The following is a 27,423-nucleotide window of genomic DNA, read 5'->3' as shown; positions in this document are numbered from 1 at the left end:
TTGTTACTGCTAACCTGGTGGAGGTTAACAGATTAAAAACATCTGAATCAGTCATAGTTCTTTAAAATGTTCCACAGTTGATGCTCCTCTACAACATGAACCAGGACAGAGCTTTATGATGATGTTTAAGGTTTCTCAGAAATAGAAGAGTGTGGCTCACCTAATATTTTTGAAAATGCCTGATAAAAATACTGAAACTGATTGGCTCGTTCCATCTTTCTGTTTCTGCCAGAAAATGTTGTTACAGTTTCTTATTTGTGTGTTTTTCTATTGTAGCTCCTAATAACACTGAAGAATTTAAGGCTGTTTATCAAAATGAGACCAGCATAACTCTGATGTGGAAAGCAGTCCCCAACATTGACAGTTATCTACTTGTGTTTAATGGAAGAGAGATCAACATTAGTAATTCTACAGAAAAATACACAGTCCCAAATCTGACCAGTGGAACCAGATACAATTTCACTCTCTTCACTGTGTTTGGAAATGTCAGCAGCAGTGGAGTAAACTGCATCGCAGTCACTGGTAAGATATATTTTCTCTAATATAGATAAATAAACCAGGATGGACCGGCTCATTACTTTTGAAACTTTAGCTGATGGAGAGGATTTTTTTATTTTATTTTAGCAAAGCTGCTTTCCTGTGTTATCTTTAGCTCCACAAAGTGTTAATCATGTGACTGTGGTGCATCAAAATGAGATGAGTATAACACTGGAGTGGGACAAGGTTAAAAACATCCTACAGTTCCATGACATAAACATTTGTTAAATTTTGAATTTGAATATTTAATTATAATTATAATTTGAATATGTCAAAGAGTGACCCTACCTATAATCCTACACTGGTTACTGCTAACCTGGTGGAGGTTAACAGATTAAAAACATCTAAATCAGTCATAGTCCTTCAATATGCTTCACAGTTGATGCTCCTCTACAACATGAACCAGGACAGAGCTTTATGATGATGTTTAAGGTTTCTCAGAAATGGAAGAGTGTGGCTCACCTAATATTTTTGAAAATGCCTGATAAAAATACTGAAACTGATTGGCTCGTTCCATCGTTCTGTTTCTGCCAGAAAATGTTGGTACAGTTTCTTATTTGTGTGTTTTTCTATTCTAGCTCCTCGTAACACTGAAGAATTTAAGGCTGTTTATCAAAATGAGACCAGCATAACTCTGATGTGGAAAACAGTCCCCAACATTGACAGTTATCTGCTTGTGTTTAATGGAAGAGAGATCAACATTAGAAATTCTACAGAAAAATACACAGTCCCAAATCTGACCAGTGGAACCAGATACAGTTTCACTCTCTTCACTGTGTTTGGAAATGTCAGCAGCAGTGGAGTAAACTGCATCGCAGTCACTGGTAAGATATATTTTCTCTAATATAGATAAATAAACCAGGATGGACCGGCTCATTACTTTTTGAAACTTTAGCTGATGGAGAGGATTTTTTTATTTTTATTTTAGCAAAGCTGCTTTCCTGTGTTATCTTTAGCTCCACAAAGTGTTAATCATGTGACTGTGGTGCATCAAAAAGAGATGAGTATAACACTGGAGTGGGACAGGGCTAAAAACATCCTACAGTACCATGACATAAACATTTGTTAAATTTTGAATTTGAATATTTAATTATAATTATAATATGAATATGTCAAAGAGTAACCCTACCTATAATCCTACACTGGTTACTGCTAACCTGGTGGAGGTTAACAAATTAAAAACATCTGAATCAGTCATAGTCCTTTAAAATGTTCCAGAGTTGATGCTCCTCTACAACATGAACCAGGACAGAGCTTTATGATGTTGTTTAAGGTTTCTCAGAAATGGAAAAGTGTGGCTCACCTAATATTTTTGAAAATGCCTGATAAAAATACTGAAACTGATTGGCTCGTTCCTTTTTTCTGTTTCTGCCAGAAAATGTTCTTACAGTTTCTTATTTGTGTATTTTTCTATTGTAGCTCCTAATAACACTGAAGAATTTAAGGCTGTTTATCAAACTGAAACCAGCATAAATCTGATGTGGAAAGCAGTCCCCAACATTGACAGTTATCTGCTTGTGTTTAATGGAAGACAGATCAACATTAGTAATTCTACAAAAGAATACAGAGTGTCAGATTTGACCAGTGGAACCAGATACAGTTTCACTCTCTTCACTGTGTTTGGAAATGTCAGCAGCAGTGGAGTAAACTGCATCGCAGTCACTGGTAAGATATATTTTCTCTAATATATATAAATAAGCCAGGATGGACCGGCTCATTAGTTCTTGAAACTTTAGCTGATGGAGAGGTTTTTTTGTCAAAAAACCCAAAAAACTTATCTTTAGCACCACAAATTGTTAATAATGTGACTGTGGTACATCAACATGAGATGAGTATAACACTGGAGTGGGACAAGGCTACAAACATCCCAGAATACATCCTACAGTATAATAACATAAACATCTGTTACATTTTCCAATTTGAATATGTTAAATACTAACCCTACCTATAATCCTGCACTGGTTGCTGCTAACCTGGTGGAGGTTAACAGATTGAAAAGATCTAAAACAGTTGTTAAACATAGTTGTTTAAAATGTTCTACAGTTGATGCTCCTCTACAACATGAACCAGGACAGAGCTTTATGATGATGTTTAAGGTTTCTCAGAAATAGAAGAGTGTGGCTCACCTAATATTTTTCCAAAGGACTGATAAAAATACTGAAACTGATTGGCTCGTTCCATCGTTCTGTTTCTGCCAGAAAATGTTGTTACAGTTTCTTCTTTGTGTGGTTTTCTATTTTAGCTCCTCGTAATGCTGACAAATTTAAGGCTGTTTATCAAAATGAGACCAGCATAACTCTGATGTGGAAAGCAGTCCCCAACATTGACAGTTATCTGCTTGTGTTTAATGGAAGAGAGATCAACATTAGTAATTCTACAGAAAATACACAGTCCAAATCTGACCAGTGGAACCAGATACAATTTCACTCTCTTCACTGTGTTTGGAAATGTCAGCAGCAGTGGAGTAAACTGCATCGCAGTCACTGGTAAGATATATTTTCTCTAATATAGATAAATAAGCCAGGATGGACCGACTCATTACTTTTTGAAACTTTAGCTGATGGAGAGGATTTTTTTATTTTTATTTTAGCAAAGCTGCTTTCCTGTGTTGTCTTTAACACCACAAAGTGTTAATCATGTGACTGTGGTGCATCAAAAAGAGATGAGTATAACACTGGAGTGGGACAAGGTTAAAAACATCCTACAGTTCCATAACATAAACATTTGTTAAATTTTGAATTTGAATATTTAATTATAATTATAATTTGAATATGTCAAAGAGTAACCCTACCTATAATCCTACACTGGTTACTGCTAACCTGGTGGAGGTTAACAGATTAAAAACATCTAAATCAGTCATAGTCCTTCAATATGCTTCACAGTTGATGCTCCTCTACAACATGAACCAGGACAGAGCTTTATGATGATGTTTAAGGTTTCTCAGAAATGGAAAAGTGTGGCTCACCTAATATTTTTGAAAATGCCTGATAAAAATACTGAAACTGATTGGCTCGTTCCATCTTTCTGTTTCTGCCAGAAAATGTTGTTACAGTTTCTTATTTGTATATTTTTCTATTCTAGCTCCTCGTAACACTGAAGAATTTAAGGCTGTTTATCAAAATGAGACCAGCATAACTCTGATGTGGAAAGCAGTCCCCAACATTGACAGTTATCTGCTTGTGTTTAATGGAAGAGAGATCAACATTAGTAATTCTACAGAAAAATACACAGTCCCAAATCTGACCAGTGGAACCAGATACAATTTCACTCTCTTCACTGTGTTTGGAAATGTCAGCAGCAGTGGAGTAAACTGCATCGCAGTCACTGGTAAGATATATTTTCTCTAATATAGATAAATAAGCCAGGATGGACCGACTCATTACTTTTTGAAACTTTAGCTGATGGAGAGGATTTTTTTATTTTCATTTTAGCAAAGCTGCTTTCCTGTGTTGTCTTTAACACCACAAAGTGTTAATCATGTGACTGTGGTGCATCAAAAAGAGATGAGTATAACACTGGAGTGGGATAAGGTTAAAAACATCCTACAGTTCCATGACATAAACATTTGTTAAATTTTGAATTTGAATATTTAATTATAATTATAATATGAATATGTCAAAGAGTAACCCTACCTATAATCCTACACTGGTTACTGCTAACCTGGTGGAGGTTAACAGATTAAAAACGTCTGAATCAGTCATAGTTCTTTAAAATGTTCCAGAGTTGATGCTCCTCTACAACATGAACCAGGACAGAGCTTTATGATGTTGTTTAAGGTTTCTCAGAAATGGAAAAGTTTGGCTCACCTAATATTTTTAAAAGCACTGTAAAAATACTGAAACTGATTGGCTCGTTCCTTTTTTCTGTTTCTGCCAGAAAATGTTGTTACAGTTTCTTATTTGTGTATTTTTCTATTGTAGCTCCTAATAACACTGAAGAATTTAAGGCTGTTTATCAAAATGAGACCAGCATAACTCTGATGTGGAAAGCAGTCCCCAACATTGACAGTTATCTGCTTGTGTTTAATGGAAGACAGATCAACATTAGTAATTCTACAAAAGAATACAGAGTGTCAGATTTGACCAGTGGAACCGGATACAGTTTCACTCTCTTCACTGTGTTTGGAAATGTCAGCAGCAGTGGAGTAAACTGCATCGCAGTCACTGGTAAGATATATTTCTCTAATATATATAAATAAGCCAGGATGGACCGGCTCATTAGTTCTTGAAACTTTAGCTGATGGAGAGTTTTTTTTGTCAAAAAACCCAAAAAACTTATCTTTAGCACCACAAATTGTTAATAATGTGACTGTGGTACATCAACATGAGATGAGTATAACACTGGAGTGGGACAAGGCTAAAAACATCCCAGAATACATCCTACAGTATAATAACATAAACATCTGTTACATTTTCCAATTTGAATATGTTAAATACTAACCCTACCTATAATCCTGCACTGGTTGCTGCTAACCTGGTGGAGGTTAACAGATTAAAAACATCTAAAACAGTTGTTAAACATAGTTGTTTAAAATGTTCTACAGTTGATGCTCCTCTACAACATGAACCAGGACAGAGCTTTATGATGATGTTTAAGGTTTCTCAGAAATAGAAGAGTGTGGCTCACCTAATATTTTTCCAAAGGACTGATAAAAATACTGAAACTGATTGGCTCGTTCCATCTTTCTGTTTCTGCCAGAAAATGTTGGTACAGTTTCTTCTTTGTGTGGTTTTCTATTTTAGCTCCTCGTAATGCTGACAAATTTAAGGCTGTTTATCAAAATGAGACCAGCATAACTCTGATGTGGAAAACAGTCCCCAACATTGACAGTTATCTGCTTGTGTTTAATGGAAGAGAGATCAACATTAGTAATTCTACAAATGAATACAGAGTCTCAGATTTGACCAGTGGAACCAGATACAGTTTCACTCTCTTCACTGTGTTTGGAAATGTCAGCAGCAGTGGAGTAAACTGCATCGCAGTCACTGGTAAGATATATTTTCTCTAATATAGATAAATAAGCCAGGATGGACCGACTCATTACTTTTTGAAACTTTAGCTGATGGAGAGGATTTTTTTATTTTTATTTTAGCAAAGCTGCTTTCCTGTGTTATCTTTAACACCACAAAGTGTTAATCATGTGACTGTGGTGCATCAAAATGAGATGAGTATAACACTGGAGTGGGACAAGGCTAAAAACATCCTACAGTTCCATGACATAAACATTTGTTAAATTTTGAATTTGAATATTTAATTATAATTATAATTTGAATATGTCAAAGAGTAACCCTACCTATAATCCTACACTGGTTACTGCTAACCTGGTGGAGGTTAACAGATTAAAAACATCTAAATCAGTCATAGTCCTTCAATATGCTTCACAGTTGATGCTCCTCTACAACATGAACCAGGACAGAGCTTTATGATGATGTTTAAGGTTTCTCAGAAATGGAAGAGTGTGGCTCACCTAATATTTTTGAAAATGCCTGATAAAAATACTGAAACTGAATGGCTCGTTCCATCTTTCTGTTTCTGCCAGAAAATGTTGTTACAGTTTCTTATTTGTGTGTTTTTCTATTGTAGCTCCTAATAACACTGAAGAATTTAAGGCTGTTTATCAAACTGAAACCAGCATAAATCTGATGTGGAAAGCAGTCCCCAACATTGACAGTTATCTGCTTGTGTTTAATGGAAGACAGATCAACATTAGTAATTCTACAAAAGAATACAGAGTGTCAGATTTGACCAGTGGAACCAGATACAGTTTCACTCTCTTCACTGTGTTTGGAAATGTCAGCAGCAGTGGAGTAAACTGCATCGCAGTCACTGGTAAGATATATTTTCTCTAATATATATAAATAAGCCAGGATGGACCGGCTCATTAGTTCTTGAAACTTTAGCTGATGGAGAGGTTTTTTTGTCAAAAAACCCAAAAAACTTATATTTAGCACCACAAATTGTTAATAATGTGACTGTGGTACATCAACATGAGATGAGTATAACACTGGAGTGGGACAAGGCTAAAAACATCCCAGAATACATCCTACAGTATAATAACATAAACATCTGTTACATTTTCCAATTTGAATATGTTAAATACTAACCCTACCTATAATCCTACACTGGTTGCTGCTAACCTGGTGGAGGTTAACAGATTGAAAAGATCTAAAACAGTTGTTAAACATAGTTGTTTAAAATGTTCTACAGTTGATGCTCCTCTACAACATGAACCAGGACAGAGCTTTATGATGATGTTTAAGGTTTCTCAGAAATAGAAGAGTGTGGCTCACCTAATATTTTTCCAAAGGACTGATAAAAATACTGAAACTGTTTGGCTCGTTCCATCGTTCTGTTTCTGCCAGAAAATGTTGTTACAGTTTCTTCTTTGTGTGGTTTTCTATTTTAGCTCCTCGTAATGCTGACAAATTTAAGGCTGTTTATCAAAATGAGACCAGCATAACTCTGATGTGGAAAGCAGTCCCCAACATTGACAGTTATCTGCTTGTGTTTAATGGAAGAGAGATCAACATTAGTAATTCTACAAATGAATACAGAGTCTCAGATTTGACCAGTGGAACCAGATACAGTTTCACTCTCTTCACTGTGTTTGGAAATGTCAGCAGCAGTGGAGTAAACTGCATCGCAGTCACTGGTAAGATATATTTTCTCTAATATAGATAAATAAGCCAGGATGGACCGACTCATTACTTTTTGAAACTTTAGCTGATGGAGAGGATTTTTTTATTTTTATTTTAGCAAAGCTCCTTTCCTGTGTTATCTTTAACACCACAAAGTGTTAATCATGTGACTGTGGTGCATCAAAATGAGATGAGTATAACACTGGAGTGGGACAAGGCTAAAAACATCCTACAGTTCCATGACATAAACATTTGTTAAATTTTGAATTTGAATATTTAATTATAATTATAATTTGAATATGTCAAAGAGTAACCCTACCTATAATCCTACACTGGTTACTGCTAACCTGGTGGAGGTTAACAGATTAAAAACATCTAAATCAGTCATAGTCCTTCAATATGCTTCACAGTTGATGGTCCTCTACAACATGAACCAGGACAGAGCTTTATGATGATGTTTAAGGTTTCTCAGAAATGGAAGAGTGTGGCTCACCTAATATTTTTGAAAATGCCTGATAAAAATACTGAAACTGATTGGCTCGTTCCATCTTTCTGTTTCTGCCAGAAAATGTTGTTACAGTTTCTTATTTGTGTGTTTTTCTATTGTAGCTCCTAATAACACTGAAGAATTTAAGGCTGTTTATCAAAATGAGACCAGCATAACTCTGATGTGGAAAGCAGTCCCCAACATTGACAGTTATCTGCTTGTGTTTAATGGAAGAGAGATCAACATTAGTAATTCTACAGAAAAATACACAGTCCCAAATCTGACCAGTGGAACCAGATACAATTTCACTCTCTTCACTGTGTTTGGAAATGTCAGCAGCAGTGGAGTAAACTGCATCGCAGTCACTGGTAAGATATATTTTCTCTATTATAGATAAATAAACCAGGATGGACCGGCTCATTACTTTTTGAAACTTTAGCTGATGGAGAGGTTTTTTTGTCAAAAAACCCAAAAAACTTATCTTTAGCACCACAAATTGTTAATAATGTGACTGTGGTACATCAACATGAGATGAGTATAACACTGGAGTGGGACAAGGCTAAAAACATCCCAGAATACATCCTACAGTATAATAACATAAACATCTGTTACATTTTCCAATATGAATATGTTAAATACTAACCCTACCTATAATCCTGCACTGGTTGCTGCTAACCTGGTGGAGGTTAACAGATTAAAAACATCTAAAACAGTTGTTAAACATAGTTGTTTAAAATGTTCTACAGTTGATGCTCCTCTACAACATGAACCAGGACAGAGCTTTATGATGATGTTTAAGGTTTCTCAGAAATAGAAGAGTGTGGCTCACCTAATATTTTCCAAAGGACTGATAAAAATACTGAAACTGATTGGCTCGTTCCATCGTTCTGTTTCTGCCAGAAAATGTTGGTACAGTTTCTTCTTTGTGTGGTTTTCTATTTTAGCTCCTCGTAATGCTGACAAATTTAAGGCTGTTTATCAAAATGAGACCAGCATAACTCTGATGTGGAAAACAGTCCCCAACATTGACAGTTATCTGCTTGTGTTTAATGGAAGAGAGATCAACATTAGTAATTCTACAAATGAATACAGAGTCTCAGATTTGACCAGTGGAACCAGATACAGTTTCACTCTCTTCACTGTGTTTGGAAATGTCAACAGCAGTGGAGTAAACTGCATCGCAGTCACTGATAGTGGTAAGATATATTTTCTCTAATATAGATAAATAAGCCAGGATGGACCGACTCATTACTTTTTGAAACTTTAGCTGATGGAGAGTTTTTTTTGTCAAAAAACCCAAAAAACTTATCTTTAGCACCACAAATTGTTAATAATGTGACTGTGGTACATCAACATGAGATGAGTATAACACTGGAGTGGGACAAGGTTAAAAACATCCTACAGTTCCATGACATAAACATTTGTTAAATTTTGAATTTGAATATTTAATTATAATTATAATATGAATATGTCAAAGAGTAACCCTACCTATAATCCTACACTGGTTACTGCTAACCTGGTGGAGGTTAACAGATTAAAAACATCTGAATCAGTCATAGCCCTTTAAAATGTTCCACAGTTGATGCTCCTCTACAACATGAACCAGGACAGAGCTTTATGATGTTGTTTAAGGTTTCTCAGAAATGGAAAAGTTTGGCTCACCTAATATTTTTAAAAGCACTGTAAAAATACTGAAACTGATTGGCTCGTTCCTTTTTTCTGTTTCTGCCAGAAAATGTTGTTACAGTTTCTTATTTGTGTGTTTTTCTATTGTAGCTCCTAATAACACTGAAGAATTTAAGGCTGTTTATCAAAATGAGACCAGCATAACTCTGATGTGGAAAGCAGTCCCCAACATTGACAGTTATCTGCTTGTGTTTAATGGAAGACAGATCAACATTAGTAATTCTACAAATGAATACAGAGTCTCAGATTTGACCAGTGGAACCAGATACAATTTCACTCTCTTCACTGTGTTTGGAAATGTCAGCAGCAGTGGAGTAAACTGCATCGCAGTCACTGGTAAGATATATTTTCTCTAATATATATAAATAAGCCAGGATGGACCGGCTCATTAGTTCTTGAAACTTTAGCTGATGGAGAGTTTTTTTTGTCAAAAAACCCAAAAAACTTATCTTTAGCACCACAAATTGTTAATAATGTGACTGTGGTACATCAACATGAGATGAGTATAACACTGGAGTGGGACAAGGCTAAAAACATCCCAGAATACATCCTACAGTATAATAACATAAACATCTGTTACATTTTCCAATTTGAATATGTTAAATACTAACCCTACCTATAATCCTGCACTGGTTGCTGCTAACCTGGTGGAGGTTAACAGATTAAAAAGATCTAAAACAGTTGTTAAACATAGTTGTTTAAAATGTTCTACAGTTGATGCTCCTCTACAACATGAACCAGGACAGAGCTTTATGATGATGTTTAAGGTTTCTCAGAAATAGAAGAGTGTGGCTCACCTAATATTTTTCCAAAGGACTGATAAAAATACTGAAACTGAATGGCTCGTTCCATCGTTCTGTTTCTGCCAGAAAATGTTGGTACAGTTTCTTCTTTGTGTGGTTTTCTATTTTAGCTCCTCGTAATGCTGACAAATTTAAGGCTGTTTATCAAAATGAGACCAGCATAACTCTGATGTGGAAAACAGTCCCCAACATTGACAGTTATCTGCTTGTGTTTAATGGAAGAGAGATCAACATTAGTAATTCTACAAAAGAATACAGAGTCTCAGATTTGACCAGTGGAACCAGATACAGTTTCACTCTCTTCACTGTGTTTGGAAATGTCAGCAGCAGTGGAGTAAACTGCATCGCAGTCACTGGTAAGATATATTTTCTCTAATATATATAAATAAGCCAGGATGGACCGACTCATTACTTTTTGAAACTTTAGCTGATGGAGAGGATTTTTTTATTTTTATTTTAGCAAAGCTGCTTTCCTGTGTTATCTTTAACACCACAAAGTGTTAATCATGTGACTGTGGTGCATCAAAATGAGATGAGTATAACACTGGAGTGGGACAAGGCTAAAAACATCCTACAGTTCCATGACATAAACATTTGTTAAATTTTGAATTTGAATATTTAATTATAATTATAATTTGAATATGTCAAAGAGTAACCCTACCTATAATCCTACACTGGTTACTGCTAACCTGGTGGAGGTTAACAGATTAAAAACATCTAAATCAGTCATAGTCCTTCAATATGCTTCACAGTTGATGCTCCTCTACAACATGAACCAGGACAGAGCTTTATGATGATGTTTAAGGTTTCTCAGAAATGGAAGAGTGTGGCTCACCTAATATTTTTGAAAATGCCTGATAAAAATACTGAAACTGAATGGCTCGTTCCATCTTTCTGTTTCTGCCAGAAAATGTTGTTACAGTTTCTTATTTGTGTGTTTTTCTATTGTAGCTCCTAATAACACTGAAGAATTTAAGGCTGTTTATCAAACTGAAACCAGCATAAATCTGATGTGGAAAGCAGTCCCCAACATTGACAGTTATCTGCTTGTGTTTAATGGAAGACAGATCAACATTAGTAATTCTACAAAAGAATACAGAGTGTCAGATTTGACCAGTGGAACCAGATACAGTTTCACTCTCTTCACTGTGTTTGGAAATGTCAGCAGCAGTGGAGTAAACTGCATCGCAGTCACTGGTAAGATATATTTTCTCTAATATATATAAATAAGCCAGGATGGACCGGCTCATTAGTTCTTGAAACTTTAGCTGATGGAGAGGATTTTTTTATTTTCATTTAAGCAAAGCTGCTTTCCTGTGTTATCTTTAGCTCCACAAAGTGTTAATCATGTGACTGTGGTGCATCAAAATGAGATGAGTATAACACTGGAGTGGGACAAGGTTAAAAACATCCTACAGTACCATGACATAAACATTTGTTAAATTTTGAATTTGAATATTTAATTATAATTATAATTTGAATATGTCAAAGAGTAACCCTACCTATAATCCTACACTGGTTACTGCTAACCTGGTGGAGGTTAACAGATTAAAAACATCTGAATCAGTCATAGTCCTTCAATATGCTTCACAGTTGATGCTCCTCTACAACATGAACCAGGACAGAGCTTTATGATGTTGTTTAAGGTTTCTCAGAAATGGAAAAGTTTGGCTCACCTAATATTTTTAAAAGCACTGTAAAAGTACTGAAACTGATTGGCTCGTTCCTTTTTTCTGTTTCTGCAAGAAAATGTTGTTACACTTTCTTATTTGTGTATTTTTCTATTGTAGCTCCTAATAACACTGAAGAATTTCAGGCTGTTGATCAAAATGCGACCAGCATAACTCTGATGTGGAAAACAGTCCCCAAGATTGACCATTATCTACTTGAGTTTAATGAAAACAAGATCAACATTAGTAATTCTACAGAAAAATACACAGTCCCAAATCTGACCAGTGGAACCAGATACAATTTCACTCTCTTCACTGTGTTTGGAAATGTCAGCAGCAGTGGAGTAAACTGCATCGCAGTCACTGATAGTGGTAAGATATATTTTTCTCTATTATAGATAAATAAGCCAGGATGGACCGGCTCATTACTTTTTGAATCTTTAGCTGATGGAGAGGATTTTTTTATTTTTATTTTAGCAAAGCTGCTTTCCTGTGTTGTCTTTAACACCACAAAGTGTTAATCATGTGACTGTGGTGCATCAAAATTAGATGAGTATAACACTGGAGTGGGACAAGGTTAAAAACATCCTACAGTACCATAACATAAACATTTGTTAAATTTTGAATTTGAATATTTAATTATAATTTGAATATGTCAAAGAGTAACCCTACCTATAATCCTACACTGGTTACTGCTAACCTGCTGGAGGTTAACAAATTAAAAACATCTAAATGAGTCATAGTCCTTTAAAATGTTCCACAGTTGATGCTCCTCTACAACATGAACCAGGACAGAGCTTTATGATGATGTTTAAGGTTTCTCAGAAATAGAAGAGTGTGGCTCACCTAATATTTTTGAAAATGCCTGATAAAAATACTGAAACTGAATGGCTCGTTCCATCTTTCTGTTTCTGCCAGAAAATGTTGTTACAGTTTCTTATTTGTGTGTTTTTCTATTGTAGCTCCTAATAACACTGAAGAATTTAAGGCTGTTTATCAAAATGAGACCAGCATAACTCTGATGTGGAAAACAGTCCCCAACATTGACAGTTATCTGCTTGTGTTTAATGGGAGAGAGATCAACATTAGTAATTCTACAAATGAATACAGAGTGTCAGATTTGACCAGTGGAACCAGATACAGTTTCACTCTCTTCACTGTGTTTGGAAATGTCAGCAGCAGTGGAGTAAACTGCATCGCAGTCACTGGTAAGATATATTTTCTCTAATATAGATAAATAAGAGCTTTATGATGTTGTTTAAGGTTTCTCAGAAATGGAAAAGTTTGGCTCACCTAATTTTTTCAAAAGCACTGTAAAAATACTGAAACTGATTGGCTCGTTCCATCTTTCTGTTTGTGCCAGAAAATGTTGTTACAGTTTCTTATTTGTGTATTTTTCTATTCTAGCTCCTCGTAATGCTGAAGAGTTTAACAAAAATGGACAAGATGAGACCAGCATAACTCTTCAATGGAAAACAGTCCCCAACATCGACAATTATCTACTTGCGTTTGATAAAACAGAGATCAACATTAGTAATTCTGCAGAAGAATACAGAGTGTCAGATTTGACCAGTGGAACCAGATACACTTTCACTCTCTTCACTGTGTTTGGAAATGTCAGCAGCAGTGGAGTAAACTGCATCGCAGTCACTGGTAAGATATATTTTCTCTATTATAGGTAAATAAACCAGGATGGACCGGCTCATTAGTACTTGAAACTTTAGCTGATGGAGAGGATTTTTGTCAAAGCCACTTTCCTCTGTTATCTTTAGCTCCACAAAGTGTTAATAATGTGACTGTGGTGCATCAAAATGAGGTGGAAGAGAATGGATGGATGGATGTTATATGATTTGGAAATAAACCTTTGCAATGGATTACAATTTTTTTGGACCATGCTTATATAATAGCTCCTCATAACATAAACATTGTAACACTGAACATGTCAAATACTACCCATACCTATAATCCTAGACTGGTTATTGCTAACCTGGTGAAGGTTAACAGATTAAAAACATCTAAACAGTCATAGTCTTGAGATGGACTTGTTGAGGTGCTTTTTTGTCTGATGTACATTTACAACATTAGACAGGGGACATTAAAAACTTAAATGTAATTTTCACACTTATACTAAAAGCTTAGGAAACCAAAATGGTTCCTTAAGGATGTCATGTGTGAATCAGACTTTGTAAAATTGTCTTTATTTCATCTTTAGCTCCTTATAATGCACAGCAACTGCATTTGAATCAGACCTGAGCTTCATTTATTTATTAACATATGTGTGTTGCTTTCTCACTATGACTGTCTTGAATGGAATTTACAAAAAGTAACATCTTTTTATGCTTCTGACCCACTGTATTTTTTAAATATGTCTCAGATTTTGTATTCTTATGAAATCATTCTTTGTCTTCTTTCAGCTCCAAAAAATGTCCAGACTGTGACTGTGACGCAAAATGAGAACAGTATAACTCTGACGTGGGAGAAAGTTAACGACCTACTAACATACATCCTAGAATATGACAGCGGTAATATTGTTATTGGCAAGAATGACATGGACGGATACACGACATCAGGTGCATCAGTTACATGTGTGGTCTCTTCTCTGACTGCTGGGACAAACTACCATTTTACCCTCTTTACTGTGTTTGAGAACGTCAACAGCTCTGGATACAACTTTAGTGCACCGACAGGTATGTAATCACTAAGTATTTTTTAAAACTGTTTGTTTTCCTTGTGATACAATATATTTAAAAGGGCAATATAAGTCCAAGTCAAATTTCCAAGTTTTCCTTCTGGCCTGCAGTGCCATTTATCCATCCAGGCTCCACCCACCAACCATATCTCAGTGCAGAAGCAAGTGTGCATCAAACCCTGATGAGGCTTGTGCTTGTGATAGAGCAGCAAATATGAATGATCTGCTCTTAGCAAGCAGCATGCTTAATTATTATATTTTATGTATAATTATTATATTATTCGTATATATAGTTATTATTTACTTAATTAATTTTAATTTTAATGCTGAGTGCCATTTAGCTCACACACCTACTCAGAGTTAAGTATGTAAAAGCTTGTGATAACTGAACTAGCTCTATACTCCTGTATGTTACACAGTAACATGTAGCTATTTCACTCAGAAAGAAAAAGCTGAACAAATTCCACTTCTGAGTTTTGTTTTTGTTTTGTCAGTTCCACCAGTGGTGCCTTGGGTCCATGTGACTGAACGATTTACTAACAGCATAACTCTAGAGTGGGAGAACATGAATAAAGCCTGGCAATACCAGCTTCAAATCAATGGTCATGTGTCAGATGATGTGTCAGACAACTCCTCAGATACAATCAGAAAAGTAGTGACATCTCTTCAGCCTGGAACAGAGTATGATTTCAGCTTAACCACAGTGTTCGCTGGACTCAGGAGCACTCCTTATACGAATTTCACAGTAACAGGTAAAAAAAAAATCTCTCTGTTAGACTTTGTAACTTTTTCAGTATGAGAATGAAATTTTGTCCCGTGTGTAAAATGACAAAGAGCCTGCAGTTTGACTTCAGTTAGTCTTCTTTTCAATGAGTGGAGTAAAAAAAAGAAAAGAAAAAAGAATCAGGTTCTTGTGTATAACTATTTTCTCATCCATTTCAGCCATAGATTGTGCCAGTGCAGACTGGAAAGTTACCAACTCATCAATCAAAGCAAAGATTGAAGGCTTGTTCTCAAACGCAACCGCAAATAATGGATCTAACGTTCATGTCAGTGATGGACGTGAAAATGTGTTGTTTACTGGACTTTACCCTGGTGCCACCTATAATCTTTCTCTTGTCTATGAAAAGTCTTCCAGAGTTTTCCTGCAGTGTGAACACACATTAACAATTCGTGAGTACAAATCTGTCTTAGAACAACGCGTGTCTGCATTTACAACAAAAATAATTTGAAGGACTAGAACCTGTAAATTAGTATTTAAGAACTTAAAGTAATAACTCATATTGTTTACAGAAAGATGAAGTGTGAATTCTTGTAATTTAGTTTAATTTTTCTCTTGCATTCAAATTTTAATCTTAAAAATGTTTATTGCAGAAAAATAATTTTATATGCGATCTGTATGCCACAGGTTAACACACATATTTAATATGATTCAGTATGAATACATGAGCTTCAACCAAGTATCATTTCATTATTAACTAACTGATTAGTTTTGATAAATAATCTCAACAAAGTAAAAAGGCTAAAGCAGAAAATACTAACTTCTGTAAGGCAGGAATTATTTTTGTGACTATTAATCAATCATTACTACAGATTGTTTTTTAATTATAATTATATACAGACTGAGTAATTCTTTCAATGTCTAATGTTGAGGTCTTCATTTTTAATTTTTATATGAAAATCCAAAAATTTATTATTGACTTTTTAAAAATAAGAGCACTGCTTTGACCTAAAAGTAAAACAAATAATCTTTCTACTTTAGAACAAATTTTAAAATGATGCACTTTTCATAGACTTTGTTTTATAGTATAAAAAGTTTCATTATATTTACTGTAAGTCATATATTTTCTGCTTTAGTTGTGATTGTAAAACCTTTTTCTTGTTTTACTCAGTTCCTCCTAATCTAAATGCTCACTGTGAGTACTGGGCAGCTGGATACTCTGTTCTTATTAAATGGACAGACCCAGAGGGCGAGTGGACTAATGCGGAGGTGAATGTGACTGGAAAGACTCACACAGTAGCTAGTCCTGAAACTAAAATCATAATCGATGGATTCCAACCTGCCAAAAAATATAAGGTGTCTGTAACTTCACTGTCTGGGCTGAGGAGGAGTTCAGAACCGCATGTGTTTTACTGTCAGACTGATCCAAGTGGTGAGTAAAAGTAACTATATTACCGTGTTACTGCTTCATAAAAATATACGATAACAATATACGGTATTTTCAACTTTGACTTGATTACAAATCATGTCATTTCACTCAAGTTTAAAAATAAACCTCTAAATTTTTTAACTTCATTGTATTTTAATAATGCTTTTGCTCCCTTTAGGAGTTAATTTACTTGAGTTATCTTTGTCTGATATAAAAATGTGTTTGGTGATCTGAAAAACCTCATTTTAACAAATATGCAAAAAGCTTAGAAGTCATGAAGAGAGCTCTGTATATTGTCCCCAAATGCCATTTCATTGACACAACTATTAAATTTGACAAAACATAAATAGTGTGCCTCAATGCTATAGCACAAAACGTATCTAATTTAAATTTAACTGGCATCCACTCAGGGTCATTTGTGCTGAGACTCTTCCGCCATCTAGTGGTCTTCAGTCCTTACTGCTTTTCTACTGGTCTGCTTCTGTCTATCTACTGGAGCAGGAAGACGGCAAACAGACCAGATGTCTCCATGGAGATGACCAAGTGCGATGGAGGAGGTGATGAATTATATGAAGACTATGACAATGTCACAGTGCTTGGCACCGAGCATGACTTCTAAGCAGAAGAGACCAGTTATGTACTTGGTTAGTTTGAAAACTAGATAAAAATATTCATTGTACAAGTACTCAGCTTAGATGAAAAAGTGCTCAGTTTTAGGCAATAAAAGCAGTAGTTTATATGGCTAAAGTACTGTTTTAGTTTAGTTTAGTTTATTTTAGTGCTCTCTAGCTCTGGCCTGTCTTAGAAACCACACTCTTTCCTATGGAGGCAATGTAATCTGAGGAGCTGTCCAGTCAGCACTTAGCTTTGGCTCAAATTGATGCAGAAGACACTGCCAGTGCCAAAGTGCCTTTTGACTTTGCTTCATGTGATCTGTGTGTTTGTGACCACTTAGGCTTTCTCTGAGGAGAATCTATGAATTGCTTTGTTGACCAGCCTCTGCTGTGTTTGTTCTTGTGTTAGTTAGTAGTAGCAGCCTGGCACTTACTTTAAGATCAATCATTAATAAAAACCTTTTGTTTTTGCTCGTCATTGTGACTCACTGCCTCCTTTTCAAGACACTTTTGTTACTTCTCCACATATCCTGGGCTTAAGGGAACATAACTCTTGGCCCACCTCGTGGTCAAGATGAAAGCATGGCAATTCAGAGATTCCAGACCCTGGAACAGATGAGAAAAAGTCTTGTTTATGGTCCAGGTCAAATATGTTTGAAATGCTTCAAAAAGACATTTCCACACCTGCAATTTCAAGGTGATATACAGTGTTATTAAAAAGTTGTGATTATTGAATTCTCAGTCTGGATACGTGCTATCCAAGACACTTCAGTTCAAGCTTGCACAGACTAACCATTGGGCTGAAACAACCCTCAGTGTTGCAAATTTTATGATACTTCCCGTGTCCTCTGTTTTCATCTATCGCATTCTGAGGCATAATATTACCCCTTTTATTAATCTAGAGCCACAGAAGTTTGCAGATGATTCTGACGTTCGTGACTTTGTGTTACGGCAATAATTTTTAAATATTTACAAGCTTCCTTCAAATACTCTCAACAATCTGATAAGAGGATCAAATGGAGGGAAACTAGAACTATCTAAGGACTTTTACTGATCGACAGTCACAGATGTAATTTGCAATTTGCATTTCGTTTTCCTGAAAGAAAAGCACATCTTTCAACATCTGCTAATAGTATCACCCTGATTTATCACATTTTATTGCTTTAGCTGTCTGACTTGCAGTTGTTGATAAGCTTTTATTAGGAGCCCCGGTGTGGTTACTGCTGAAGACACAAATAACTAATCTGTGACTGTTATGTCAAAAGATCTGCCTAAAGATGAACTTTTTTTTCTAACTCCTTCTACACATTGAATTAATTTCAAAGCAACAGGACCAGAATCTTTTTTATACGTCTGTAATTAGATGGCTTAATTTAAACATAAAACTCAGTAGCAGTACTTCTCTGCACCGCAGCAGCTTGGTAAATTACACTAAAGACTGACCAATTACTTCACTGCCTGGTGGGCAATATAAATATATTAGAGTTTATTTTATTTTGTTATTGTAACTCTATACTTTAAGTGCATAAACATCTTTTTTTAAATTTCAAATGTATTTATTTTCACTGCGTGTCTTTATACTATACTCAGTTTGGACAACCCATATTTTCTGTGCCTTTAAGACAGATGAAGGTTTAAGTTACAAGTATTCACATAATGAACACTCTGTCATCTACATTCAATAAGTCTAATTGGATTTTCTGCCTGAAATGTTTTATAATTGATATCAATACTTTTTCATTAGCAGAGTCATTAGTCAGTCATCTGGAAAATATGTCAACAGTTTGGGGCATTTAAAATGTCTGAGTTTGTATCTTCCAGTTCAAAGTGTCTTTTTTTTAATCCCACTATTTTTACATAACATTGCATCAATCCCAGCAAATAATTGCAAAATTATTGGTTACAGGCTTCATTGTGTTAACCTCCGGCTAATGTATGACATGATGGCTCCATCTTGTGGTAATATTAAGAAGTGTCACATACACCTGGGAAGAACTCAACTCAGCTGACTGAAAGTACTGACAGTTGATATTCTAAAAGAATATCAACAAATTAAATCCATAGTAAAAAAGAGATTTAAACCGGGTCAAGTTGAACTACAAACACCACCAAGTGTGGTTCAATTTCTTTCTCTTAAAACCCCCAAATTACTATCCAAAATATACAGAATGCTTTCTAAAACAGATGAATCAATATCACTTCCTATTGCAAAATGGGAAGCGGATTTATCAGTTAACTTTGACCAAAACTTCTGGTCTCAGATTTGCTTAAAAACTTTTCATCTAATTAGAAATCCCAGTCTTCAATAAATTCAATACAAAATACTACATAGAGTGCACTATACAGGTCATCGGATGTTCAAGATGGGCTTTACGTCTACCAACAACTGCTCACACTGCCAAACCAATTCACCGGATAATTATATCCACGCACTTTGGTTCTGTCCACCAGTTCAGAAGTTTTGGCGTGAGATATGTGAAGACTTATCAAAGTGTCTGAAATGTAACATTCCAACTTCCCCTTTAGTATGTTTGTTGGGCAGCTTAGATAATGTCACTCCGGAAAAGAATATAGCCCATATGGTTTTCACTGCACTATGCATAGCCAAGAAAACAGTCCTCATGAACTGGAAAAATAAAAATAATCTTAATTCTAACCAATATAGAAATTATCTATTAGATCACATTAGTCTTGATACAGCCTCTGCCACCACATCAGATCAATTGCTCTGGGCTCCTTTGATCAGCTCCATCACCTAGTGGGGGTGGGGGGTCTTAGTTTGGTCCCACCTTCACTGTTGTGATTGGTGTGGGGGTAGGGACAGGCTTAGGGCATCAGGGGGTTCCCCGGGAGCATCTTCCTTGGGGGGCTCAACCCGGGGTAGCGGTCATGGCCAATTAGGGGCTCTGTTGGCTCTTAGGTGACGGTTTCCTCGTGGCTGCGTGCAGCAGGGCTAGGGGAGGGTCTGTGCTGACGGACGTGGGTTACTGACCTGGTAGCCTGGCTGCCCCTGGGTGGGTCCGGGACGGGTGTGAGGTTCTGGGGGCACTCCGTCTCTGGGCTGGGGCTCTGGCCAAGCCTCAGGGGCTTGGGTCCTGGTTGGTGTGTTGCCGGGGTTGTGGGCGGGTGGGTGTATGGGGGCCCAGTCCTGGCGCAGGGTGCCGCCTGTGCATTGAACCATCTGGGGGGCTCTTCAACTGGTGGGGGAGGTTGTCACATCCTGCAGGAGCCTTCCTCTCTTCAGGAACTCTCTCTGCAGGAGGGGGAGATACAGGAGAGGTGGAGGAAGATCTCAGCCTGGGCGTCTATTGTCTTGTGTAGTCTGGAAGATGAGTGGATGATGGGGTGGGTGCAGTTTTCTCTGTGGTGGGGTCAGGTGGACTGTCCCGGGCTCTGTGGGGCCGGGAGGCGCTGCTCCACTGGGCCCCGGTCTGGATGGGCCTGGGCCCCCCTTTCCCTGGCGGGTTGCAGAGTATGGGGGTGCCTACTGGGGTCAGCGGGGGAGCTGACCCCAGGGAGGGGTCACTTGCCCCTCCCTTCCTTCCCTCCCCATCTCTAGCTGCCTCCCTCTTCCCGCTCCACCACAATCACCCACACATGTAGGGCCTTGGGGTAGGGGTGTGTCACCAGGGTGCAGAGGAGACATCCCCCCCCTCTGTCCCCTTCTGGCTGCCTCTGCCTCAATTTTATCCCACAACTTAGACATTCACATTACTCACACTCTCATTACACATACATATAGGATCTTGGGGGTGGGCACGCTACACGGATTCCAATCACCATCAGGGTGTACACCTCACCCCTGGCGTCGCTGCCCACCTCTCAATTTTAAATACACGTAGACATTGAGGGCTAGCAGGAGGGGCTATACGCTTACCTGCTGCTCTGGCAGGTAGCTCCATGCCCTCCTGGGTTTTAAAAGCACCTTAGAACACACATACATCAACACTACATATGAGCGGGTGGAGGGAGGTTTGGAGTCTTCCTACACCCCCGTTCTCTGCGGCCTGCTGGAGCGGGGGGGCTAGGAGGAGGAGTTGGCCGTCCGACTGGGGTCTGGAATGTGGGGCCTCCCTGCTGCTGCGGAGTCGGGGCGGTCTGCTTCTCCCCACCGCAGGGAAAAGGGTAACACCACCTGGGTCTGGGCGCAGTTTCCCCCTCCAGGGGCAAGGGTACCTAGACCCGGGGCTTAGAGTACGCTTGGGGAGTGTGATTGTGTGTACAGTGTCTCTCTATGTCTGTCTCCACGTTGGGTGAGTGTTGAGAGCATGAGGGTGGGAATAGATGTTTGTATCTGTGTGTGCCTGTTTGTCTGTGTCTATATGTCAGGTTGGGTATCAGACCCCACCTCTCTGGGGACATCTCAGGCCCTCCAAGGTTTGGAGGCCCATCTCCGCCCACCACTTCCCCTGCCGGTGGCAGACGCCCTCAGACATCGGTGCATTGGTGGTTCTTTGTGTCCGGGGGTGGGCGCCCAGGTACCCACCGGCTCACTCCTTGGCGGCTGCTTATCGGGGCATGGAGCCTGGGGCTCGCTCGGGCCACTTCGGGGATGGGGTGCCCTCGGCCTCTCGGCCCGGGGCTCGGTCACTCAGGCACAGCTGGCTGCCGGCGGAGCTCATGGGCACGTCACTGCAACCCCCCTGGCTTCTGCTCCGCGGCTGCTGAGTGACCCCTCATCTGGGACTCTCCTCAGCTCTTTCTGGGATAGTGGTGCGGCTGCCCCTCTGTTGGTCTTCCTTGGTCTCTTGTGTTCTGGGGGCCTCTGGATGTCTGGAGTTTTGATCTCCTCCATACCTGCTTCATGCCCTGGAGGTCGGGGCTGTGGCCCCCCACACCCTCTAGCAGATCATTACATGAAGGAACCTTTTAAAAACAAGCGCGTTCATGCTCACAGGTGTACACACGGGTGATCACACACACAAACTACACCCTTTTGAGCTCCTACCTCAAAGCACACTGTGCGCTGTCGATCTCACGTGTTGCACCATAATGTTTAATATTTAGTATTTACTGTCATATTCCCATATATCATTGTGATGTTGTTTATTACTCTCGTCTTCTTCTGCTTGCTTTCTTTTTTCTTTCTCAACAGGTGATCCAGGTGATCGATATGTATTTTTTTTTTTTTTTGTCTGCTTATTCTGTTGGTCTTTGTTTTTTGCCCTTTTTCCCCGTCCCTCTTCTCAGGTTTTTTTTTTCTTTTTTTTCTTTTTTTTTTCTTTCCCTCTTTCTTTCTCCCCTTTCTTTCCACCAGTCAAGTCTGTCCCGTATTCAGCAAGTGAAAATAAAATAAACAATAAAAAGTGAATCAGATGGACCATTACAGCAAGGCTGGGATGGTCCATTTGGTAAAGTAAATCCGCTGGGCATCTCTCTTCGCCTTTAGACAATAATTCTGATGGCAAAAGAACCAAACGGGACAGGTAAAAAAAAAAAAAGAAAAAAGAAAAAAAAAAGAAAGTACTGACAGTACATCAGTGATAGTTATGAAAGATTTGAGTAATTTGTGTGAAATTAAATGCCCATCGGACGGCTCAATTGCAAAGGGTTTATCCTATCAAGATTCAAATTTCAAGATATTTTGCATGATGGTGCTCAATTGAAAACATAAGCACAAACAAATACTTTAGACCTTATTTCGGTTTTACATTTAACTTTATTATGGTAAAGCACAATACAAATACATAACATGCACAGCCTGAACATTTTGTGCATGTGACTAGACAAATGTGCGCATTTTCTTGTAATAAAATAATTGTCAGCGTGCAGTAAGACTGCACATCAAGTGAAACTCCAAAGTAAAAACCTGATGCTACAAATATTAGTAACCAAATTTTCAACTTTGCCCACTTTCTCTTTCTAAAGGCACAGGCCTAATTTGTAATTTTCATTTGCTGTTGTTCTGATTCATTTTTCATGTTTTGTGAAGCCATAAAGCACTTATCAAAAATCATGTCTAGCAATATATACATTTGAATCTGCATCACTTAATTTAGTCCATCTAGTTATAGCTACAGCACCATAGGGCGAGAGGTGGGTACACTCTGGACAGGTCACCAGTCTGTCGCAGGGCTGGGATAGCCTACATGGATGGATGGTTATAGCTGTACAGTTGTCACATGTTGTATTTCACAGACAGGTGCCTCCACAGCACCTGCAAGCTGCTATAGGTAACACAGTGTCTTCACTCAATGCAAGAGCACCAAAGGTCCTGAAGCCTTCCAACAGTAGCAAAACCCAATTTGGATTTTTTTTTTTTTTAAAGAATATACTATCCCAATATTATTTTGATGCTTAAACCCACATACCTGAAAAGAGTCGTACAGCAGAGCCAGAGATCTCAGAAAGTTACTGAACCTGACACACGGTGAAGAGAGAGAAATTAAAATAGTAAGAACGTAAGAACAATCTGCGGCTCTCTGGGGAATTACTCCTCTGCAGTAACAAACCACAGTTTTATTACAGATTGACAAATATGGGATATTCATGCTGATGAAGCACAGTTTATTAAAGATGATTCATTAAATGTAATGCGAAGGGCCTGGAGCTGCCAGGGAAGAAAAGATGTTTAAAATCCAAGATGAAAATGCAAATATTATACTATGGGATTAAAATAGTGTTTTGTTGAAATCACACCCACAAAAGGCTTTAATACAATATTTCCAACATCAGATGCTAAATATCTAAAACTATCTGGCAACTATGGAGGCAGACTAGAGTTAGAGCTGCCCAGGAAGAGAGCTGTGGATGAGATCTCATCAATGTTACCTAGACTCCCAGCTAGGGGGCGCTGCAGCTCACTGAAAAGTCTAAAGAGAAGTGAGAGATTACAGGATAAACAAATTTCTTTTGCATAACAAAATGACATAAGTAAACAAGAAGCACTTTGAGAGCGCAAACCTCAGCTAAACAAACTCACTTTCTGGGCAGTATTTACTTTTAAAGGAATCATATTGTGTTTTATGTAGAGAGAGGGCTGAGTGTTCTTGGTTATGTCAGTTTCCCCCATTATTCCAATGCACCAACTGCATCACTGATATGAGCATTGAAGTGCTTCCTACATAATCTTTCAGTGATCTTGACATACCTCCTGTCTACTTAATATTGATTTCTAATTTTCTAATTTTCTTTTCCCTTCCATAAATGTGGTTACTTATTAACATACGTTTGACAGTTTATTCCTCTCTGCATTGTTTGAAGTTTCAGGTAATAAGAGGCTAGCATTAGTTATAGTTTGAATATGTAACCCCTACCCTTTTGCTTTGACAGAGACAGACATACACATATAAAAACCTACCAAAGCCCTCAAAACCACCTCTGTGGTTAAGGGAGCCAAAATATGTGTCGTATTTGAGCTCTGCACATTATCTTGTATCACTTCAATTCATCAGGACAAGAAAACATTTACTCCAAAACAAGAGAAAAAGTGGAGTTCCTGCACTTTCTGCTAAGTTTTACCAGTATAACCTTTTGCGCAAAACATACTTTTGACTCTCCATTTGACATATTTCATTACACATTGACAAAACATATCAACAGATATCACCTTTTCTTGTCCCAATCTGCACATTTATGTGATTTGTTGATATTTTGTATTCTTTTCCTACGGTTAACTAAAAAACTTTTGAAATGCTCTATCTTGTTCCAAACAAGTTTGACTCTTGAAACATCTCCTAGAAACCACTTTTAAAAGGTTCAGTCAGCTCAGCTTCTCTCACAATAACATTATCATGTGGTCAGCCACATAGCTATATTTCCACATAGCGATATTTGAGAACACACTGCCGGTCCTTTATATTGCATTCAGTCTTCTCCAAAGTTAGTACATACCATTGTTGGAAGACCTCAAACATTACCCATACATTTGATCTAAGATGAGTTTAAATATCTGGGGGTAATTATTCAAAGCAATGGACAGTACGGATGAGAGGTGCAGGCAAGGTGGAATGATTTGTGACAGAAAGGGATTAGGAAGAGTAAAAGAATAAGTTTACAAGATGGTAGTTAGCCTGGCTAAGATGCATGGCACAAACAAAAAGGAGGAACTAAAAAACTGAAAAACAGCTTACAGATGTCAAGCACAAGGAAGCTATAAATATTACTGCTTGCTGAGACTGTACAAAAAAAAAGTTAACACCTTTCATCGCAGTGTCGGTGAAACCAGCCGAAGAGAGGAAACCAGACACTACCAGTGTAGTTTTCCACCACAGTCTAGTTTTCTAACAAGCCATTAGACCAAGATCATTTTAAAATCTTTTAAAAATATGAACTTGAAATAGCAATTTACACAGATTGTCACAAGAATAAAGCTAATAATGGCACCAAATTTAATTAACACTAATAAACATGAAATGAGCAGATGGAGGTGAAAGATCTCAAGGTCCAAAAGGAGAAGTAACTATTTAGTTAGTCACTTGCCAATAAAAGAGACCAGAAGTGATAAAGTTAACATTCAGCTGTAATATCCGAGGATCTCCGATCCCAGGATCAGAGAAATTATTATTGTTTTAATACCATGTAGCTAGTTCAAGGTTATCTTAGGAAAACAAAGGAATTTATAAAGTTCAAAATATGTGTGTCATTTGAGATTCATATGAAGCTTTTATCTTTCAGCTCTTACTACTTGATGCTGTATAGCTTCCTGAATCTACTTTGTCTTTACACATCGTGGTGATCAGATAGTGAAGCTCACTGTCGGTTACCCTGCTAAAAGGAACTTATGCAGTCAAAATGTTGTTCTCTTAAATATTAGTATGTGTTTAAAATGCATCAACAATTTTAAAAAAGTGTTACACAGTGCAAACATTTTGTCATTTTTCTGCAAACTATAAATTCAGTCTTTCTCAGTGTCACTAATCTACTATCATTTCCCCTGAGAAGAAAAAGAGCATGAACATGGAAATGATGTAAAATCTAAATGCAGCGATATCGAAAACACTACTTACATGTTATAGTCTATGCAGAATTAATCAGTAGATATGGAGTTTTAAATTAGATATATAAGGAAAACGAATACATATGTGATGATTTGGTAGTTTTTCTTCCTTTGTTCACCCTTTTTCTGCTCTTAGGGTGCCTCTGACCCCACTACAGCAAATACACCAATAGTGAAATGTACTGGACTCTGTAATGTAAGAAAGTGATCAGTGAAAAAAACAATAAAAGCAGTATAATCAATGCTTCAATTGTGGTGTCAAGTTTTTTTTATTTTTTTAGTAGCATAACTCTCAGGATAACATTGCCAGGAAGCACCAAGTCCTGCCCCATCTCACCTATGGTGGATTTAATTTTAAATGTGAAATGAGTGCTAAACACATCTCTGTGCACCAAGATAGAAGCAAAATGTTTGTAAGTTACCCAGCTCAATCCTCTGTGGAGTCCATCTTGTCTTGGCGGTAAAGATGAAGCCCGTCTCAAATGCAGCTCTTTTATAGGAAATGGGCTGGCAAGAGTAGGAGTTTGGTTGGTCAACCATTTGTAGAAATTTAAAATAATTTAAAGTAATAAGAGAACTATGAAGTGACCTTTTAATTATGTATGTTCTAGAGATATGCAAAGCAGCTGGTATTTGTATCTGTATTTGTATTTGTTGAGGGGGAAAAGTTTTTGTATTTGTATTCGAGTAAAATCCAAAATAGTAAAAATCCAGTTTTTTGCATTACACTTCTAATTAATGTAATATGTGTAAGTATTCTTTAATTATATCCATTATAACAATTATGGAAATCCAATATTAGTTGATGTTTTTCCATAAATCCAGCAATGAACATGTAACAAGGAATGTCATTGAAAAGAAAATAACATAACAGCCATTGCCTCATCCATGGTTAAAACCAACAACTAATAAAACAAAATTGTGAACATTATGAACCCCCCCCCCCCCCCCCCCCACCACCACCACCACCACCCATCCTTGTTGGAGGACATTGAACAGACAGTGAAACTGACTTGCAGGGGAAGAACATGGCAGTGATGATGAATCGGTGCTGGTGGGGGGATTGGTGCTTGTGGCGGGTTAACTAGCCTATAGCCTACATCTTGCTGTCTGCAAAAGACAGAGTAACTTAAATGTACCATATAACTTCCACAAGTGCATACAATTCGACACAACTACACAAGCATTATTTTAAACTTTAAAACCGAACT

General features: G+C 37.5%; 1 protein-coding gene across 1 annotated transcript in view; it reads left to right on the top strand.

The window, feature by feature from the left end:
* LOC102079331 (tenascin-X) overlaps positions 1-27,423 on the top strand; it is a 41,493-nt gene that overhangs the window by 2,421 nt on the left and 11,649 nt on the right. The window contains exons 4-18 of the mRNA XM_025909929.1: positions 277-522; positions 1,116-1,361; positions 1,957-2,202; positions 4,458-4,703; positions 5,280-5,525; positions 6,121-6,366; positions 6,944-7,189; positions 7,785-8,030; positions 8,607-8,858; positions 9,439-9,684; positions 10,262-10,507; positions 11,103-11,348; positions 11,942-12,193; positions 12,784-13,029; positions 13,229-13,474. Coding sequence (XP_025765714.1) covers positions 277-522; positions 1,116-1,361; positions 1,957-2,202; positions 4,458-4,703; positions 5,280-5,525; positions 6,121-6,366; positions 6,944-7,189; positions 7,785-8,030; positions 8,607-8,858; positions 9,439-9,684; positions 10,262-10,507; positions 11,103-11,348; positions 11,942-12,193; positions 12,784-13,029; positions 13,229-13,474 — 3,702 coding nt within the window. The remainder of the gene's footprint in view (positions 1-276; positions 523-1,115; positions 1,362-1,956; positions 2,203-4,457; positions 4,704-5,279; positions 5,526-6,120; positions 6,367-6,943; positions 7,190-7,784; positions 8,031-8,606; positions 8,859-9,438; positions 9,685-10,261; positions 10,508-11,102; positions 11,349-11,941; positions 12,194-12,783; positions 13,030-13,228; positions 13,475-27,423) is intronic.

Source organism: Oreochromis niloticus, linkage group LG8 (genome assembly GCF_001858045.2).
Source record: "Oreochromis niloticus isolate F11D_XX linkage group LG8, O_niloticus_UMD_NMBU, whole genome shotgun sequence".
In the NCBI taxonomy this organism is placed as follows: domain Eukaryota; kingdom Metazoa; phylum Chordata; class Actinopteri; order Cichliformes; family Cichlidae; genus Oreochromis; species Oreochromis niloticus.
The sequence above is the reverse complement of the archived record's forward strand: the minus strand, read 5'-3'. Positions and strand labels throughout refer to the sequence as shown.